General features: G+C 35.8%; 1 protein-coding gene across 1 annotated transcript in view; it reads left to right on the plus strand.

Moving 5' to 3' along the window:
• Positions 1-20,947, plus strand: part of LOC150090765 (integrin alpha-PS1-like) — a 373,692-nt gene extending 352,745 nt beyond the window's left edge. Inside the window, exons 24-26 of the mRNA XM_090379991.1 lie at positions 2,251-2,352; positions 17,428-17,556; positions 20,669-20,947. Coding sequence (XP_090236117.1) covers positions 2,251-2,352; positions 17,428-17,556; positions 20,669-20,749 — 312 coding nt within the window. The 3' untranslated portion in view covers positions 20,750-20,947. The remainder of the gene's footprint in view (positions 1-2,250; positions 2,353-17,427; positions 17,557-20,668) is intronic.
• Positions 20,948-21,184: the final 237 nt, after the last annotated feature.

Here is a 21,184-nt window from a genome sequence, read left to right on the forward strand (position 1 = left end):
ACGGAGTTTCTAGGTAGTTTAAGAGTTGGCGGTTAATTGATTTCTCCATTAACTTTAGAAAGAGTAGAAGTAATTGCAATGGGATGATAATTGGATGGGAGGAATTTGTCACCCTTTTTTGGAACTGGCTGGATATGGGCAAATTTCCAAGCAGAAGGAAAAACACCTTTGGTATAAGAAAGTGATAAAAGGAAAAGAACAGGAAAAAGTTCAGGAGCACAGATTTTGAGAACAAGTGGAGAAATGCCATCAGGACCTGGAGCATTCTTAGCATCAAGATTCGTCAAAATCCTTCTGAGAGATATCTAATTAATTTTAGCCTTAATGAGCGTGTTCTACTATTTAAATTTAAAACAGGGAAGGCACTTAATTAACTTAAATAAATGTATTTGGTATTTAATTTGTATTACTTTACATTTTTTTAAACATCAAACATATTTAAAAATTTTTGTGATTAGTTAGCCAACCTTCATAGCAGACATGCTCTAAAGTAGCACAGCTCCTGTCAACATATAACATACCTGTCCTTTAGACAGGTATGTTATATGCTTATATCAGATTTCTTTTAATAAAAATTTATCTTTTAATTTCAGTAATTTTAATTTTGTTTAGTCTTGTAAGTAGCATTAATTAATCATTTCGAACTTTATATATATTTGGACCTATGATTCCCTCTCCTCCATATGAAAAATGGGTCCTGAAACAAAAATTTTCACTAGCGAGTGGTATGTAATATGAGGGAAGGAGGGGAGGAATCGTAAAATACTTTTAGAACACAAAAAAAAAATAAATATATTTTTTTTATTATTTCATAAAATGCTTATTAAAAGAGACATTTTGAATGTTTGTTTCTGCAGGAAAGCCAATCTGTATTAAATGTTTTCTAGTTTCCAATTCCTTACAGCTGTATCCTATTTCTCTCCTCTCATGCATTGCAGAAGGTCAATTTTTTTGAACGATAATAAAGAAATAAACAGATTTAAGTGTGAATGTGTTACTGCAGAATATTGGTGTTCATTTGATTTATCCTCACATTTTTTTTTTTTTTTTTTTTTTTTTAAATCCTGTCAAAAATATAATAAAAACAATATCAGTTTTATGGTTTGTTTGTTTGTTATTTGGTTTTTAGGAGCATTAGCAACTAAGGCCATATTGCTCCAGGGATATGCGGTGGTCACGTCATTTCCTGACCTTTCCACATTCTCCGTATTTGGTGGTCACGGGCTCGAACCTCGGTCTAATCAAGAAGCGTGTGCTACGCACTGCTGCTCCTGCCACCTGGCTACGGAGGTGCCAGTTTTATGGTGCATATGCATGTGTGCACATGCACAAGTGAGTGCAACAGAGAGAGATCATTAAAAAAAAAGTACTATATATTCCAGCATATAACGTGACTTGGCACATAAATCAGCTTATATTTTTTGCCATAAAAATTCGTATTTAATCATACTTATCATACTTGCACCTCCTCCCCTTTACAGTCATCTTTCAAACCTCCTGTAGTGGTGTATTACAGTAAATTCTGCATTAAGAATTCTTGTCTACTTTTTAATTCATTTATTCGTTTTGTTTTGTAAACTTAAATTCATCAATTTAAAAGTTTACTTTGTTACATTTTATTACACTGCATGGTAAACTGTAAAAAAAAGTGGTAATGTTTACAGGTACTTCCTTAAGTAAATGGACACAATCAAAACCTACAGGCAAAGGTGGCATTGTGGTGCTGCTCATAATGATGTTATATGAGAACATGGGGGGGCTTTTATTGTGTAACCAAGCCATTCTTTGTTACATGTTCAGTACTGTACTGCAAATTGGATTCTCTATAAATAGTGCCTCAATGTGGAAGCTTGTTTGCTATAAGAAATTAATCTCAAAACTTCACAAGAATTCAAAAAATAAAACCTGGAAACAATTCCTGACTAATTCCCTGAACTGTTTTCATCTAATGAAAAAGATGAACAAATGTATATTTCTATAAAAATATACAACTATATTAATGTATATTTGTAAAATGTATCATTGTATATTTATATAAAAACATACATGTAATAAATTGAATTACTGGTATTAATTCATTTTTTCCTAATACTAAGCACGTGCCTTTAATTCAAGTTTAGGATATTATACTTGGTATATAGGTTAACCTTAATTTTAGATCATTTTTAGTGATTCGAAGGTTGACTTATGTGCCATGATACACACTATATAAATTTAAGTACAGATTTTTTTTCTCTCTCTCTCTTTAAGGATTACCCCTCAGTTGATTGGGTCAGCATTATATCACATGCCATTATTCATCTTGATCCTGAAATTGATATTAGACAGAGATCTGACAATGATTATGCTTATGTAAGTATATAGTTTCAAATTGCTAAATATAGACTAAGAACTACAATGAATTTTTAAAACCTGGATATGTTTCATTAGCTTTTATGAATTTTTTTTCTACTTGCTGATAAAGTTAATAGTAATAATAATTTTATTAATTCACCACAGATATTACATCCAAATAAGGCAGGTTAAACAGTACTCTGCTAAAATAATATGCATGTTCAAAAGGCATGAATAAAATAAATAAATAAATACATGCCAAAATAATATACAATAATATAATGTACCTGTATGCGAAAGAGTATATTTAACAAATGACCGAGTTGTATGCAGATTTTTGCTTAATTCTTAAAGGGATTTGCCAACAAAAGGATGTTAAGGTTGGTTGTATTAATTCTTTCAGGAGTGAAGTTACCAGACGTGTAGCCCCCCACCCCCGTATGATTTTTCACTAGCAATGAGCCCTCAAATGTGAGATTCTCATTAGTTGCCATCTCTGTGTGTGTTTCTTTGTGGAATTTTGAAAATTTTATAAACGAAAACTTTGTACAAAAAATATAAATATAAATAATTTCTCAACTAAATATTTAAGAAACTTTATTTATTTGATCTTATTTTGACCCAGTTCACTAAAATTAGAAAGAAATTTTAGAATAAAATTTTAGTGAATGAAAAATTGTCAAAAATCAAACAGAACTAAAAAAACCCACGTTGGTAAGAAAATTTTAAAAAGGAAGAAGACTTGTTGCTGCCGGGTTTTTTTTTTTTTTTTTTTTGGTGCAGTAATACCTCCTATATGTATCAACACTTTTGCACCTACAGCAATTGATGATGTGAAAGGTGAAAAATCTCTGAATTGCACTTTTTTACTTTTGTAAACCAATATCAAACAGCAGTTGCTGAGAGGTGCAGTCTCTTCCTATTCCACTTCTAATTTTAAAGGCTATTTTCATGCTGTCATTTATTATAAAGTGTGTGTACAATTAGTTGGAGACACAAGTAAAAGATGGCAGCCTTTACTGAAAGATTTCAAGACAACTCAAACATAAAGATAGACATTTTGAAATGAAATGACTTTGAGAAAGGCATATATACTTGAGGAAGGATAAAGAATTAAAGTAATTGCAGTCCAATTTCAAAAAAAATTCGAAATAAAATGATTATTATAAGCATATTCTTTGAACAGCCTGGAGCCTTTCAGTGGCCAGGAAGGACAGCTGAAGTTGGCTTTGCCTAAATGCCCAAACCTTACCGCTGATTAACTTGTTTAAAAAAATTAAGTCTGTCATAATACATGTTGTGAACTGCAGGCACCATTTGAGGAGTATTCGTGTGCTGTTTATAGAGTGAAATTTTTTTGCAGTTCGTTAATTTTTTTTTTTTAAGACCTGAATGATGACGACTAGACCTGACCTGAATATTGAACCATAAGAATAATCAACTTCTGGAATACTTATGTTATGAAATGTACAAAGGGTACTAGGAAAGTTTTGCAATACAGCTTTGTTTATTTAATTTTTTCAAAGTAATTTCCTCTACATTCAATACACCTCTCCATCCTCCGAAACCAATCTTTAAACCAGTTCTGCCAAGTTTCACTAGGGAGTAAAGCACACTCATTGTCCCAAGCCCATAGAAAGTCCTCATCACTGGACAGCCGCCTCCCTTTTAGCTTCATTTTCACATGCGGGAACAGTGCAAAGTCGCAGGGAGCAAGGTCTGGACTGTAGGGAGGGCTCGAGAAGTTTCAGTCCTGTCGTGGCCAAATATTCGGTGCAGGCTTTGGCGCGGTTAGCTGGAGCATTATCGTGATGGAGGTACCAGGTGTCCATTCTTGACTTTGGCCGCAGGTTCTTCACAGATCCAATGACTTTAGGCAGGCATTGTTCAGTATACCACTTAGCTGTGACTGTCTTCTGCGTGTCCAAAACGACACGTTCCACAATTCCACTCGATTTGAAAAATACAGCTATCATTTTCTTCTTTACAGATCGGGATTTTCTGACAATTACGGGTGTGTCGTCATCATCAAAGACCCAAACTTTGTTTTGAGCCTTGGTCGGCAGATCGTAATAGTACAGCCAAGTCTCGTCACCTGTCACGATGTCGTTCACATACCGAGATTGTCCCTTATCAAACTGTTTTAACATCTCCCGGCACCAAGTCACACGTGTCATCTGCTCTTCAGTCAGTTGATGCGGCACTCAGAGAGAACAAAGTTTCTTCACGTGCAAATGATCTTGCAGAATCAAACGAATTGCTGGTGCATTTAGGCCCAAAGTATCCTCTATCTGTTGGTAGGTCACTCGCCTGTTTTCGTCAAGCATTTTCCTCACAGCAGTAACGTTTTCCTCCGTAACTGACATTCGTGGCCTTCCCGGCCTCTCAGAATCCTCCAGAGTGAAATTTCCCCTTTGGAATTCTCTATACCACGTGAATATCGTTGTACGATGTGGACAATCATCATCTAGTGCAAGAGTAATTTCTTCTAAGCACTGGTCCATGGTTAAACCATGCACGAAATTATACCGCAAAACTGTCCTTATCTCATTTCGTGACCACGATGCCATCGCAAGCACTTTACACTCTCACTACTAATGAATAACTGAGCCCATCGACTTGGTGCGGCGGCTTCTATGCACGTATGAACATGTCTCAACATGCAGCAACAAGCAGCTTCCTGTGATTCATTGTTGCGTCATATTGCAAAACTTTCCTAGTACCCTTTGTACATCAAATTCTCTAAAAAAACCTGCTTTATAGGGATCTTCAAATAAGGCATTGGCTCTTCTTAAAGGAAAATTATCAATAATATAGTCTAACGAGATTTTATATATATATATATATATATATCATCTCATTTTAAAAAGAGTCTCATTTTAAGAAGGATGCAGAGCTGCTGGAACGAGTATAGAGAAGGGCGACAAGATTAGTTAATGGAACAAAGAGTTGCTCTTACAAAGAAAGGCTTAAATTTTGCAAATTAGACTAGGCACCTGCGAGGCGATCTGATTGAGGTGTATAAGTCCTTGAATGGTTTGAGCAAGCTCAATGCTGATGGGATTCTTCCTCTTGCTCAGAATAATTGCCTGAGAGGGCATAAATTCAAATTGAGGAAAGACAGTTGTAGAATAGATGTGCGGAAGTTTGCCTTTAGCCAGTGGGTGGTTTATTGCTGGAACAAACTTCCGTCTATCATTGTAGAAGTTGATAGCTTAAATAGATTCAACGCAGAACTAGACAAACATTTGGAGCAAGTGGATGGGTGAAATGAGAAGGGGGTTTTGGCTGATGCTGTATAAGCTTGCTTGCTTGCATCATATACCTATGCTAATGCTAAGATATGAAATAAGTATAATAATGGGTTGAAAAGTGAAGTGGTAACAGAGAGATAAAAATAATCATAAAGATGATATGACATTTGCACATGAGTGCACAAAGCAGCAGCAAAGGATACAAATGTTTATATATGTGAGGTAGAATTAATAAGTCTGTTAAAAAGTGTGAAGATGGATGTGTAAATTACACAAAATGCCAAAACTAATAGAAGGATAGCAGAATTTGGAAATTGTAGGTGAGAGAAAGAATGTGAATATCCTATATGATACAATGAATTAAGCAAAATTACAGTCTGCATTGAATAGCCAATTAGAGAGAAGGGAACTGTAAAGCAAAAGATTATTAATATAAGGAGTAATAGCCAACATCAGATATGGGTGGGCAATTTTGGTTATAAGTCCAAGAAAGGGGTAGAGAAATTGTAAAATTAAAATCTGATGTTAGCTAAAAGTAAATATTGATATATAATCAGGTATTTCATCAGGGGACTACACCTGATCATGTATCAAAGACTGTGTTTCTGTACTTATCCATACCTGTGAAAGAAAAGCAAATTTAAAAAAAAACTGAGTGCGATAAAATAGGGGGTTTGTTTGTTTGTTTGTTATTTGGTTTTTAGGAGCATTAGCAACTAAGGCCATATTGCTCCGGGATATGCAGTGGTCATTCCCTAACCTTTCCGTATCTTCCGTATTTGGTGGTGACGGCCTTGAACCCCGGTCTAATCAAGAAGCGTGTGCGACGCACTGCTGCTCCTTCCCACCTGGCTACGGAGGCGCCCAATAGGGGTTAAAGTAGTATAACTTTCACATAACATAATATATGGAAAAGAAAGTATAGGCAGCTATATAGTCAAAGCTGTTAATAGCAACCCCCTGTTGGAATGAGAAAAACAGTCATTATATTAATAGTTCATATAGAAAATGTCTGATCAGTTCTACAAAGAATTGATCAGATGTTATTTTACTAATACAATACAGTCAGTCCTCGAATAACACGTGTTTACACTACACAAATTCGATCATACACGATTTATAAAGAGGGGTACGATATCTTATATAACATGAACCGAATTTGCTTATGCACGATTCGCCTTTGTGTTTACAAGAAATGGCAGTCGAACGCAGAATCACCCCAACCGAACACAACACCGATAGGAATGAAGAGAAGATTCTGAAAATGTATTTATGTTTTTTATATCAGTGAAGGGGAAACACATTTCACCATAATAACGTAAAAACTCACAATTCCAGCTATCCGTATAATCACAAATGCAATTAGCTCGAGTTTACTACCAGTTTATAACAGATTCCACTAGCAGAAACGCAACCGGAAATTGTTTTTATTGTTTTATGGTAGTAACCCCCAGAAATGTGCTTTAGTAAAATGTGAGGTGTTAATAGTGTATCTCTGCCTTTACAGTGTTGTTTATTCAGTTGCTACACGCGCGCAGCTTTGTTTATGTGTATCAAGCGTGCCTCCTCGTTTTGTAATTGTGCTTTATTCCCTAAAAATGAGTAAAATACTTAAAAGGTGTGAAAAGGAAGCGCCCTGGTGAAGACTAGATTCAGAGAGAAAAAGAAAAGCAATATCGATAAACAGAGACGGACTGGGTCAAAAATTCTTACCCGGGGAAAATTCATGGTGGCTTCATACTACGTATGGTTTATGGCCAAAATCACACCGGCCTCCGGCCCATCGGGGTTTCCCTGGCAAGGCTTGTGGCCAATCCGCCTCTGTCGATAGAGAAAAAATATGAAATTGTGAAACGCTTTGAGCGAATTGAAAGACCATGTGATATTGCACGTGCTACAGCCCTAAATGAGGCAACGCCGAGAATTACAAAGAATGTAGAGAAAATAAAAACTTTCATAGCAGGAACAACTCAAAGTGTAATTAAAATCCATTAGATTAAGACACAAAGAATTGGAAGAGATGGAACAGCTGTCATCTGTTTGGATAGAAAATCAAACAAAGAACAAGTTTGCTTACGATAGAAGCAAAAGCAGTAGCAATATTTTATTATGTATTAGTCGTAATAAAATACTTACGTATTTTATTACGATTATTTATTGTGTTTGGTAATGTTTTGGTTACAAATGTGTGTTCAGTCTTGGGTGGTCGGCACCTAACCCTATTTTTCCCATAGGGCCTTTTGTTTATACTGCACCATTTTGCATTGCACGAGAGTTTCTAGGAACACAACTATCGTGCTATACGAGGACTGACTGCATCATCTGCAATTTCATTTCCTTGTATTCCAGTATGGCCTGGGATCCAGCAGAAGATAACCTTTTGCTGATGCTCTCTAAGACATATCAACTGTGTTTTGATGAGTTTTAATAACGGGTGAGTAGGTGGGGAATTGTTTTCCAAGCTAATATGGAACTTTGCGAGTCTGTATATATTATGCTCTTTTGAATTGACATCTGGAAGACATTTTCTAATGCAAGCTTTATGGTATATAATTCAGTCGTGTAGCAACTACACTCTGTTGGAAGAGATAGAGAAATGATAGTATCGGGGAGTACCACTGCTGCACCAGATCCACTCTCAGACTTCGAACCATCTGTATATATTTTAGCAAAGTCAGGATAATGTTGAGTATGCTCAGTGTGTAGCTGTTGGATGGTAAAGTCTGATAAAGAGTGTTTTCCCCACTGGTGGAAATAATTGTCACGAGATAGCATGATGACAGACCATGGAGGGTCGGGATCTATAGGATCTTGCAAGATTTTATTGAAGTGTATATCCCAATCTTCTGCTAGATGTTTTAGCCTAATACCAGCAGGCCGAACTGTCTGTGGTTTGTTTCTATACTGGGTTATATATAGCGGATCATAAAGTATTGACCAATTAGGATGGGTCGCCTGGCTTTGGATCTTGATTGCATAGTTCGACAGCAACACCTTTCTCCTGATATTTAGAGGAGGAGCTAGAAGCCCAAAATTATGGGCTTCTAGCTCCATAGCAAACAGACAAAAAGAAGTAATTCTAGCCAGAGCCAGAATCAGCCATACTCATTTAACCCATCTGTTTCTTTTTTCAGGAAATGATCCTCCCCAGTGTAGTCATTGTCATACACCACTCACAGTCAAACACATACTTCTGAATTGTACTCTATATAATAATGCTTGACTAGTGTCTTTCAGTTCTCTGTAAAATTTAAAGGAACCTTTGTCACTTAGCCTATCATAGGCAAAAAATCAAATCTCGCAGAATTCTTCTCCTTTCTAAAACGAATTGGATTGTATAACCGTTTCTAATTGCTTCTAAATCAATAATCATAGGCAGTATGCACCACTTCCATAAGTGCAAAATGGCCTAAGTAGCCATTGCACTTAAAACCCCATCAACGACAACAATCCTTTAGGTATGTGTTTGTTGTGTCCATTTACATGTATTTGAAATCTTCTAGTCTCACCTACCACATTTACACAATATTTTGATACATTATGTGCCTTCTGTTATGCTCAAGTGTCGAATCTTTGTACCAGCACTTCGTCTTATTAATAAGCTTAGAGAACACTTCAAGCCTGTACATTTTACAGATTCCTTTTGTTTTTTTGACAGTACCTTTTGTGTCAGAAGTTAGAGAATGTCTAATTTGTGGTCCTTGTTCTGACTCATTGTGCATGTGTTCGGGGAAATGGTTAAAATTATTTATCATGACGTATAGAGTGTTTGAATAGTTTATTTCTTGATTATGTATATTTATCCGGGCCTAACCGTAGATAGGGGAATTGGTTTCAGGCTATAAAATAATCTATCAAAATTCCCTTTCAGTGGCAGAGTATGTTTTAAAAGAGAATTATGAAAGCATGTATAGCAGTTACTGTATTTGTCGGCTTATAAGATGCACTTTTTTTCTTATAAATACCTTAAAAAATTGCCCTACATCTTAGAAGCCGGAAGTGGCAATACAGCACATGCACAAAACTGAGAGTTAAGGTATAGTAATTAATGGATAGTTAACTACTATATGTTAGTACACCTTTCAATAATTACCAGACTGTTGTTGGAGTAACAGGTGAATTCCAGTTATACAATTAATCCCTAATCAATGGTAGGCGCAACAAGAAGGCAAAATTATACTAATGGATTTAAGCTAAAAGTACTACAGTATGCAAAGAACACGGGAACAGAGCAGCAGAACGAAATTTCAGACCACTGCCTACTGAGAATATGATTCATCAGTGGAGGAAGCAGGAAGCTTTATTACATTAAAAGCTAATAAAATAAAGCACAACCTTTGTAAAATTCCACCTAAATCACCAAATTTCGAAGAAAAATTGTATAGTTGGATAATGGAACTTAGAGACGTAGGTATTGCAGTGACTAATATGATAATAGTAGAAGCACGGAAACGAGCAGCTGATATTGGGATACACAACTTTAAAGGAACTGAACCTTGGTGTTATCGCTTCATGAAAAGAAACAGGTTATGTTTACACACAAGAAATTGAATAGCTCAGAGAATGCTTGCTGAGCACAAACAGAAAATATTAGATTTCCATAAATTTGTCCTTAATGCTAGAAAACGAAGCAACTACAAACTTAGCCAAATCGGGAATTGGGTGAAATTCCATTAACTTTTGATGTGCCATCCAATAAAACCATAAATCTGAGAGGGCAAAAATCTATAACTATTAAAACTGCTGGACATGAAAAGATACACTACATTGCAAGTTTTAACTTGTGCTGATGGGACCAGACTTCTGTCAATGTTAATTTTTAAAAGAAAAATTTTAGCGAAAGATAAACTGCCAAATGGAATTCGTGGACAACTGAAGAGATGGATGGATGGATGAAGAACGTATTGATGATTGGTTTGTAAAAGTTTGGTCCAAGCTGGTGAACTATTGTGTAAATATGCACTACTAGTATGGGATCAGTTTAAAAGGTTTAATAGGTCTGAAAACATCATGATACAACTGATGCCTTTGGGAAGGATGAAATGCCTACCAGTAGCACAAGTGTGTGTGAATGGGTGCTGAATTGGCATGATGTTAAGACTGAAATTGTGGTGAAGTCCTTTAAAAAATATGCTATAAGTAATGCAATGGATAGCACTGAAGAATAATTTGACCAGTGGGTCCATTTTGCAGATCCCCTGGAACTAGTCTATAGACCCCCCAGGAGTCTGCAGAACCCAGTTTGGGAAATGCTGCTTTAAAGCATTAGGGCTTCTGGGCTTTCCCAGTGATTAAGAGAGGAAGCTTCTCTGTGCCAGCCATGTTTTCTACTAGAGAATTGGTAATCAGTTGTTTTGCCTTTTTTTCCACTACTGCATGTCTCTCTTAAGTGTATGCTTTTTATCTGGTAGGAACTTAAAAAAAAAAAAAAAAAAAAAATAGTAAATAGGGTTTCATTAGCATTGAAGTTATCATTCCGGTCATATGTCAACAAAACATTTTTTAAACAATTCTCCTTCCATTCCTTCATAGCTTCAGTGTCAACAACTGCAAACCTTTTTGAAAGATAGGCCATGTCAAGCCACAGTTTTCTGGAGCTATCCAGCAGAAAACTTAATCTTCAGTATTATCTCATGCACAGATTCAGCTTTAGTAAAATGAAAAAAAAAAATGAAAAACAAGAGAGTGGTGTAAATTTTTGGGTCATTATAAAAACATAAAATAGAAACGTATAACAATAACAAACATAAAATAGCATTAGGGTTATGGAGAATTGGCTAGGTCCTAGCAAATAGGTTATAATATGCTGAGATGTTAAAAAAGGGTTGCTATAAAGAGCTTTGACTGTATGAAGATACTGTTGACCCGCCTTGAGGGTACAGCATTTTCAGTAATTAAGTAGGACAGAGTATGTATGGTGATCATGTAGATTACAGAAAGATAAAAGGTAAAATAATAAGGCATACCCTGAATATGATCTTCATGACATTGCCCGATGTGGCTGGTACAAGAGCGAAATGAAAATGCCACTAGCAGCAAGATAACATAGAGAGGTTCAGAGTATGATGTAAAACCTGAGGCTGAAAATGACAAAGAGAATTTTTTGTGGAAGAATGGGAAAATAGTAGTGGACTATGAGAATGTTTCTGTGAGCTATGTGTTTAAAGCTGAACATATGAGGTGTGATCAAAAAGTGCGAATGACCAATTTTATATTTTGAAATTTCAGCGTCATGGCATGACTTATCACAATATGTTTGGTGTCTTGTCTGGTCATAGTAATGCATAAATCACCCATTTATCTGCAGTCATTCAGATTAGCACATTGAATATAAGGTGTTTTGAGTGTTTTATCACATTTTAAAATATGATTTTACTGTGCAGAAAATTTGTATCACATTTTGTTTAAAATTAGGGAAAAGTATAACAGAAACTTACAAAATGCTAAAAACAGCTCTTAGAGAAGATGCATTGTCTGAATTAAAGAGGACTGTTTGTTGGTCAAAGTTGATCATCATTATGGCTATTTTTCAACTTCAGAAATTAAGGATTCGGTCACTTGTGTTTGTGATCTGATCAGGAGTGATTGTGCTTAACTGTCTGCACAGTTGCTAGTGAAATTGTTGGGACTTGTCAGTCAATTTTAAAGTAAGATTTGGGAATGCAACTTGTTTTAGCTAAGTTTGTACCCTGCATCCTCAGTGAAATTCACAGAGAACTAAAAGTTTTCTCATTTCAGAATTTTTGTCAAGATGTTGCTAACATGTTGCTGATACTATCGGGGCAGTCTTAGGTGGGTCGGAAAACTGCTAGATTGGGGGGATACAAGGACTAATAGATTAACAGTAGCCACTGGCAGAGGTGAAAGTGATTCTTGCACTGCTTCTATTGGAATGAGCCGCAGCCTGGAAAACAAGATGCAGGATATTTCAGAGACTGCTGGTAGTCATTGCAGTACAAGTAAACACATAGGTTGTGTTAGGGTAGCTAAGAAAAAGAACAAGTGCATGTATACTTGCATGTACACCAATACTAGAAGTTTGGTAAATAATTTTGATGAATTTGAGATATTGCTCAAAGCATCAAAGGCGGATATTGTTGGGATATCAGAGACGTGTCACACAGATATAAGGAATGCAGAACTGGAATTTAGGAAGTGCAATGTCTGCAGAAAGGATAGGAAGAGTGGAGGGGTTATGCTATTAGTTAAGAAACACATAAAATCCAAGGAAGTGAAGCCAGTCGACATCGCTGGACAGTGCAGTGTCGAGTCAGTTTGGTGTAACATAAGCATTGGGAGATCAAAATTGAGAGTAGGAGTGTGCTATAGGCATAATGACTCTGATGAGTATAATAAGAAGCTGTACAGGGAAATAGAGTGGGCCAGTAAATTAGAGAGTCTTATAATGGGAGATTTTAATTTCCCAGATATTGACTGGAATTTGTGGGTTGGTCACTCACACACTAGCAAGGCTTTTGTGGATTTATTGGATGATTGTTTTCTACATCACTCTGGCAGTGAGCTAGATGATTTTGTAATAACTGAGAGGAAAGTGGAGGAGAAATTGTTGAAGATAAACATAAAAAAAAAGGTGCCTGTGATCTATCCAGTTATATTAAAGGAGGCAGCAAAGGAAGTAAGCAAACCCTTAGCCATAATTATGAGAGCTTCCTTGGACTCAGGGGAGGTACCCATAGACTGGAGATGTGCAAATGTGACCCCAGTTCACAAAGGAGGATCAAAGGCTGATACAAGTAATTATAGACTTGTGAGTTTAACTTCTGTTCCACGAAAATTAAAGGAGGCACTGGTTAAAGAAGCACTGCAGGATCATCTAGACAAGACTTCAGTTATAGCTCGGACACAACATGGTTTTGTTAAGGGGAAGTCTTGCCTGACCAATTTGATTGGATACTATGATGCAGTCACAAAAGAACTGGATGCAGGGAATAACTTTGATATTATATACTTGGATCTTAGAAAGGCTTTTGATACTGTTGCACATGGAAGACTGCTGCACAAATTGGAGCAGTGTGGCATTGGAGGCAAATTGCTGCTATGGATAAAGGGGTGGTTGAGGGGGAGAAGACAGAGTGGTAATCAATGGACACTGCTCATTGTGGACTAATGTTATTGGTGGAGTCCCTCAGGGTTCAGTGTTGAGTCCATTATTGTTTTCTGTATTTATAAATAATATTGATGATGGTATATCAAGCTTAATGTCCAAGTTTGCAGATGATACAAAGGTTGGCAGGGTTGTTAAGGACACTACTGACACTATGCTGCGGCAACAGGATCTGGAAAGGTTGAGCAGATGGGCTGAGAGGTGGCAAATGAAGTTTAACATTGACAAATGTAAAGTACTACATATTGGAAACAGCAACTCCAGAGCAACGTATCAACTCTGTGGTACTACACTGACAAGTTAGAGAATGAAAAGGACCTGGGGGTAATTGTGCATCCAGATATGAAGTTCTCTGAGCAGTGCAGATGGGCTGCAAGAGTAGCTCATGGTGTCTTATCAGTGATATACAGGAATTTTTCTAGCAGGGATAAGGAGGTGATTATTCCCTTGTATAAGGCAATGGTTGGGTCACACCTTGAGTGCTGTATACAGGTCTGGAGGCCTCATTTCAAGAAGGATGTAAAGCTGCTGGAACAAGTACAGAGAAGGGCAACAAGATTAGTGAATGGAACAAAGGGTTGCTCTTACGAAGAAAGGCTTAAGATTTGCAAATTACAGCGTCTGGAGACTAGGCACCAGCGAGGTGATCTGATAGAGGTGTATAAAGCCTTGAATAGTTTGAGCTTGCTCAATGCTGATGGGATTTTGCGTCTTGCTCAGAATAATCACCTGAGAGGGCATAAATTCAAATTGAGGAAAGACAGATGTAGGATAGATGTGCGGAAATTTGCCTTTAGCCAGCGAGTAGTTGGTTGGTGGAACAGACTTCCATCCCTTGTTGTGGAAGTTGATAGCCTAAATAAATTTAAGGCTCAGGTGAACAGGTATTTCGAACGAACAGAGGGGTGAAGTGGAAGTTTTTTTTTTGTTTTTTTTTTTTTGGCTGATGCTGCATAAGCTTGCTTTCTTGCATCCTATGCCTCTACTAATGCTAATGTTGCTGCTGACTTTGTTTCTGGTACTTTGTTTCTTCTGTCATTACGGTGATGAATCAATGGTGTATGGCTGTGCCCAGAAATAAAGGCCCAGTCCTCTGAGTAGAAAACTCCATCTTTTAGAAGGCCCAAAAAAAAGCAAGACAATCTTAATCAAACATGATCATGCTCATCGTATTTTTGAATCCCAGGACTTTGTTCTTTATAAATTTGTCCCACATAACGAAATAGTTCTACTGCAATTCTGCTTGGAGCACAGTTGTCTCCAGACAGTAAAGGCAGAAAAACACAATGCAAAATAGCATTATTTCATTTACACAAGTTGTTGCTAATGCATCAGATGAATGGTTATAGTCAGTCATTATTGGTATTTTATTTTTAAAGAATGTATGGAATGGCAATTCCTCTAATTTTTTGTTGATGAAAGTCTAGAAATACAAGCCAAAAACTGATCTACACTGTCAATAAATTAGTAAAGACACTTTTCTTGTTAGTCATAATTATAAAAGGCCAATGAAAGATGGTACAGAGACAATACATCACAAGTCCAAACAGGTTGATGGATGACAAAGTGATAAAGTAATACACCATAACTTTTGTAGCTAAGTTTACACAATGTTTTTTATATATGTTTAAAACTTCCAAAGTTGGAAGTTTTAAACATATATGGTAAAAAAGCATTAGTGCAGTTTAACCAGTCATGTGCTGGTGAGGTGATTTGTGTGCTTATACAATCCAGCAAAATTCCTAAGACCAAAGCATGTTTCCTTATACCAGTCAAAATTTTGCCAGCTCCAAATTCATAGATAGCAAGTTTCCAAGTTTGCAGAAGCATTGAATATTTTTTAATTTAAATTAATACTTCTCATTATCACTGAAGATAAAGAAATAGATATTTTGCAGTATCAGTTCTGTCAATTCTTTCATAATAATGAAAGAAGAAAGAATTGATGCACAGTGGTCCTTGGTTGCACAAGGAAGTTTGATATATAACAAATTATCCGAAAACATGCTTGTCGTTTTAACAATTCCTCATGGCAGTGTTGAGCATGAAAGAATATTCAGGCAGGTGGGAAAGCCAAATTCAGATCTTTTTTCTGATGGAGCTTTGTGAATACTCTTGATAGCCAAGTCTAACAGCAGTGTGGACTTTGCACATCATAGCCTTAGTCATCTATATGCCATAAAAACCAAAACCGAACCTAACAGCATTGCCCTTAGTATAAGAAGAGGACAAAGTCAAAGGTCAGAGGACATTGTCTTTCTTGAAACAGTTGTAATCAGTTTATGTCTAATACACAATTCAAACAAATCCACAGACAGAAAAATCCTACGTAAGGTAATGTTTGAAACCATTTTGGGAAATAATCTTATGTCTGTATTTTAATATAAAATGTGTATGTTGTCAGTGAAATCTGATTTCTAGTACAATGTGGACTTTAAAAACCTGTTTTATTAAAAAGGAAAAAAAAAAAAAAAAAAAAAAGTCCTATTTTCCTTCTGTTTTTTGCGAAGAATTGCTCTTTAGAAAAAAAAAAATCCTGTTTTTCCCCAGCTTACAGTTACCTGATCTCCAGCTTTTTCAAGACAAAAGTTACAGCTATGCAAGTTCCATCATTTCTTAACAATTGTGTAACATTTTTACTCTTTTTTTGTACAACAAAGCTACCACAAATGTAATAAAATGTGTGTCAGTTTTATTTATGCAGCCTATTTTTGCCATACTACATTACAAAACTTACAAATTTGTATTGTTATTAAAACAGTACAGCAAATGATGCTTCCTAGCAGCCTTCTGGGAAGCCTTATTTATATTTAAAAAAATAATAATAATCATTAAAAAAAATCTGGCCATTTATGCTAATGAAATCTTGAATTCTCAACCTTCTGAGAAAGCTCTCTTTTTGCAACTACGGTAAGACCCCCGTATTCGCGGGGGATACGTTCCAAGACCTTTCGTGGATGGCTGAAATCGCGGATATAAGCAAACACCTGCTGACCCCCATATATAATGTGATTTTCTTGTACATACACATAATAAAGTTTAATTGATAAATTAAACACACAGTAGGACATTACCAACATTAAATACAGTAATAATAAAGTACAGCAGACTCTCGATTTACTGACATTGGATTAACCGGGACATTTCAAGACTCCAAATTAAAAAAAAAAAAAAAAAAAAAAAAAATCAACCAGAACTCATAAAATTCAAGTAATAACTAGACTAGGTATAAACAGATATTTTGCAAGTTGTAAATGAGTGACAAGAACTGGCGTTATAAGTCATTGGGAGATTAATGTACCTATTAATATAAATAAAATATTAAGAAAATATAGCTTTTTATAATATAAAATCCAGGGGCAATGTACCAGCTGTATTTATTCAAAAAATTACTTGCAAATAGCTTAGTGGGTAAAAATAATAATATAAATGAAATATAGAGAGTATAACTTTCTTATAATATAAAATCCAGGCAGTGTGTTGCATGAATGAATGACATCAGTATAGCCCCATATACAGTATATGCAATTGAGTTTATAATAATCACATAAATCCACTTTTAACATTATCTTAAAAGTGTTTCATTGGTTTTTAGAAAGGCTGATTAAAATTTAATGAAATTTTTCTGTGAAGACTTTTTTTAAATGACAAAAACAGGTATTAAGCACCTAACAAATTGTATTTATTGATATTAAATAACTTCTTTAATTGTAGGCAGAGACAAAAGCTTATCCTGATTTACCACTCTATCAGAAACCAGAAGAAATACCTCTTTGGATAATCATCTTAGCTGTTTGTGGAGGTTTACTACTGCTCATTGTTCTCATTATCTGCCTTTGGAAGGTATGGTCTTTGTTATTAAAAAATATAAAAGCATATCGAGATTATGGAAAAATATAGTTTTTATCTGTTTGATAAAACCTGCAGTATAGTGATAATTTGTATAAATTAAATCTATTAATCCATTGTGCAGTACAATATTTTAATTAACAGCCTTCTAAAATGGGCCAAGCAGATATTTAGTCCAGTAGGCCACATTTCAAACAAAAATTTGTTGTGGATTTCAAGTGGGAAAAAAACCTTGGTTTTTCATTATAGCTACAAAATTTATTGAATGAGATGTGCTTGTTTTTGTGTTAATTAAATTTACCAATATTAAATTTTATTCAATATTGAATTAAATCCACCAATATTTGTTATAATTTCAGTATTAACAACTGTAAGTTAGTTTTCCAAATTAACCTCTGTTAATCTGTTTGACGCTAATCCTTGACAGATTTCATTTTGGAAACCAAGACCTATAGTATTATCCAAAGCATTGATTGTGATATTTTTGTAGTTCATATGGAGGTGAAAAACAATATTTTTGAAACAAAATATCTGAACTTTAAAAATTGATTTTTCACTTGCGTGATGATCATAATTGAAGTTCATAGTCTATCAGGCTTCTTCTGGAACCAAAAGACAATTTGGTAAGAGTTAAAATATTAGCACAAGAGACACAAGTGTTCAAATAATCCTACTGTCAAAAGTCACAGAGGACAATTTGGTAAGAGTTAAAATAACAGCACAAGAGGCATGAATCTTCAAATAATCCTACTGTCAAAAGTCAAGGGCATTCGAACAGTCATTAGTGAAGTTTTCTTGTAGTGAATTCCTTATACTATTTGTAAATAATCTTATATAAGTGAATCCCTTATACTATTTGTAAATTTATAAATAATCCCTTATATGTGGTGAAGTGCCATTGTGTACATAAACACAGTTGTCTGAAGACATCCACACTGCTGTAGTTCTGAAATAACCTTACCACTTAAAAGGGAACATGACAGCATTGGTTAGCATCAGAAACCTAAGTGCCATCATCATGATCATTGACCTCAGTCTACAAGTGATATACTTGTGATCTTACTGCAGATCATTTTCTTTTAAGAGTTTTTGAACACCCTTAAATTGCCAATCAATTAGTAATGAACAGAAGTTAAGAAATTCACTTATTAACATAGACAGGAAAGACACCTTTGTTTAAAACAAATACCTAATAACCCTTTTTCCTTGTGAACATAAGTGGCACTCCAGAAAATCTAGGAGGAAAAGCTCTCTATCCCAGTAAAATGAAGTATGCAGTGATGGATACTAATTATAAAACCCTTGACCCTCAGATTTGGCCCAAAAAAATAAAAATAAAATATCCTGTGTAAAATCTCTGGAGAAATGGATATCTTGCAAAATAGTAAAGCAAAGGATCATGGGAGGTGATCTTGGATGTGCTCAGAGCTGGCATGAACCAGTTGGTTGTGGAAAAAATGTGGGAAATGCAAAAAGAATGGAGTCGGGAGAGGAGATTGCACAAAGGATCATGGGAGGTGATCTTGGATATGCTCAGAGCTGGCATAAACTAGCTGGAAAAACGTTTATGATTCGGGTTATACCACTTAGGTGGCTTTGGGCTAACCATTGCCACCTGTGACAGAAATCTTTTGGTAATGAGAGAAATGGATATCTTGAGGGCAGTGATCTTGGTGGTTGTTTGGTTTTTAGGAGCATTAGCAACTAAGGCCATATTGCTCCAGGATATGCGGTGGTCATTCCCTGATCTTTCTGCATCCTCCGTATTTGGTGGTGATGGGCTTGAACCCTGGTCTAAAGATTAAAGGCAAATACCGAAAGGAATGGGCCAAACATTATGACTATCCATGGATGCATTTCACATCACTTAGGAGTGATGCCATGGGTAATGCCTGTCGATTCATCAGTACAAAGCGAATGCAATAGGAAAAGGCAAGGAGTTTGAATGGGGGAATGATTTTGCAGTGCTAGGAAGGTGGGGCTAGCATCTCAGCAACTGCAAGCACTGTTGGCTGTTCAGGGCTATCATAGTGAAGTTGTGGCAAGAAGGGTCCAAAGAGGGACACACACAATCACCCAACGTGCCAGGATGGGGGAATTCACCTTGGCTATGAACCATTGGTTCAATTATTTTTGTGAATAGCTGAAATGAATAGTGCTTGCCACATGCTGTCCAGGACGAAAAATGGCTCATGATCCCTCAGTTAATGGCAGACTACAACCAGGGTGCACAGAGAAGTGTTTATGAGCAGACAGTCGTGTGGATAGGTCTATGGAGTAGGCAACCTGTTCATGAGACCATGTTGACCAACCATCATCGACACCTCCACTTGCAGCAGGCACAGGAGCAATGTTCCTGGACATTGCATGACTGGAATAGAGTTGCCTGGTCTGATGAAATAAGGTTCCAGTTCCATCATGCAATGAATGGGTGCATATTCAGGAGCAAGTAGGTGAACAGCTGCAACTAGACTGCACAGTTGGATGGAAACAGGCCAGCAGTGGTGATATCATTTGGAGGATTTTTCATGGACATCGTTGGGTTCCCTCATCCCCATTGAACACACCCCCACTGCCAGATCCTACCTCGGCATTATTTCGGACCAAGTTTTGCCCTACATGGTGACTGTGTATCCAGTTAGCACTGGATACTTTCTGGAAGATAACACCCCATGTCACAACAGCCATATTGTGTAGGAATGGTTATAGTGGCCAATCCAATATTAATATGTGCTGATATTCTGTAGTTGCTTTCTATATACACTGTTAGCAAAACAGGCTTACTTAAAATAGTGTTAACTGTTTCTATATAACAATAATTGGTTTTCTATGGGTAAGTTTGGGTACACAGTTTCTTGCATATAACTTTTGATCTAATAGAGATATTTTCAAAAATGTTTCCAAATTGTAACCTTTATAAATTTACAATTAAATGGAATTGTTTAACAAAAACCTGATTTTACATTTTATTGTTCTACTTCAAACACAGAAACATCTGTCAGACATTACTTATACAAGATACTTTTTAGTACACTTTTGTAATTTTGAGACTGAATTTTATATAAATTATTCATGTTTTTGTTTAATGATATATTTTTTTTTTTAGTTGGGATTCTTCAAGCGAAAGAAGCCAGGATACATTGTTGCATCTACAAATGAAAAAGAAAAAGAATTGAATGATTTATAAATATGAAAGAATTTATACTATAGAAAAAAGAAAGAGACATATCATTGTTATCATTGTTTTATTGTTGCAGCTTTCATAAAAAAATCTGTGATTTCATACATCACCACAATTTGACTATTGAGCTTGAACCACGTGATTTAGCAATCTTCTTACCTGTATAACACACACACACACACACACACACACACACACACACACACACACACACACACACACACACACACACACACACTTACTTTTGTTTTATCAGAACAGTTAAGAAGTAATTGCCATATTTTCAGCTCAGCAAAATAGTTTCTTCTTAAACAATGTGATTGCATTATATTATGAGTTAGCAATTCCAGTGTAATATATTGTTCTGTGAAGAGACTTGTATTGATAGGTAGCAGGCTAGATTATGTTAAGTTGGATTGTTAATTCTTTTAACTAATAGCT

This window comes from Mastigoproctus giganteus, chromosome 1 (assembly GCF_048544385.1).
Source record: "Mastigoproctus giganteus isolate SK-2022 chromosome 1, ASM4854438v1, whole genome shotgun sequence".
Taxonomy (NCBI): Eukaryota; Metazoa; Arthropoda; class Arachnida; order Uropygi; family Thelyphonidae; genus Mastigoproctus; species Mastigoproctus giganteus.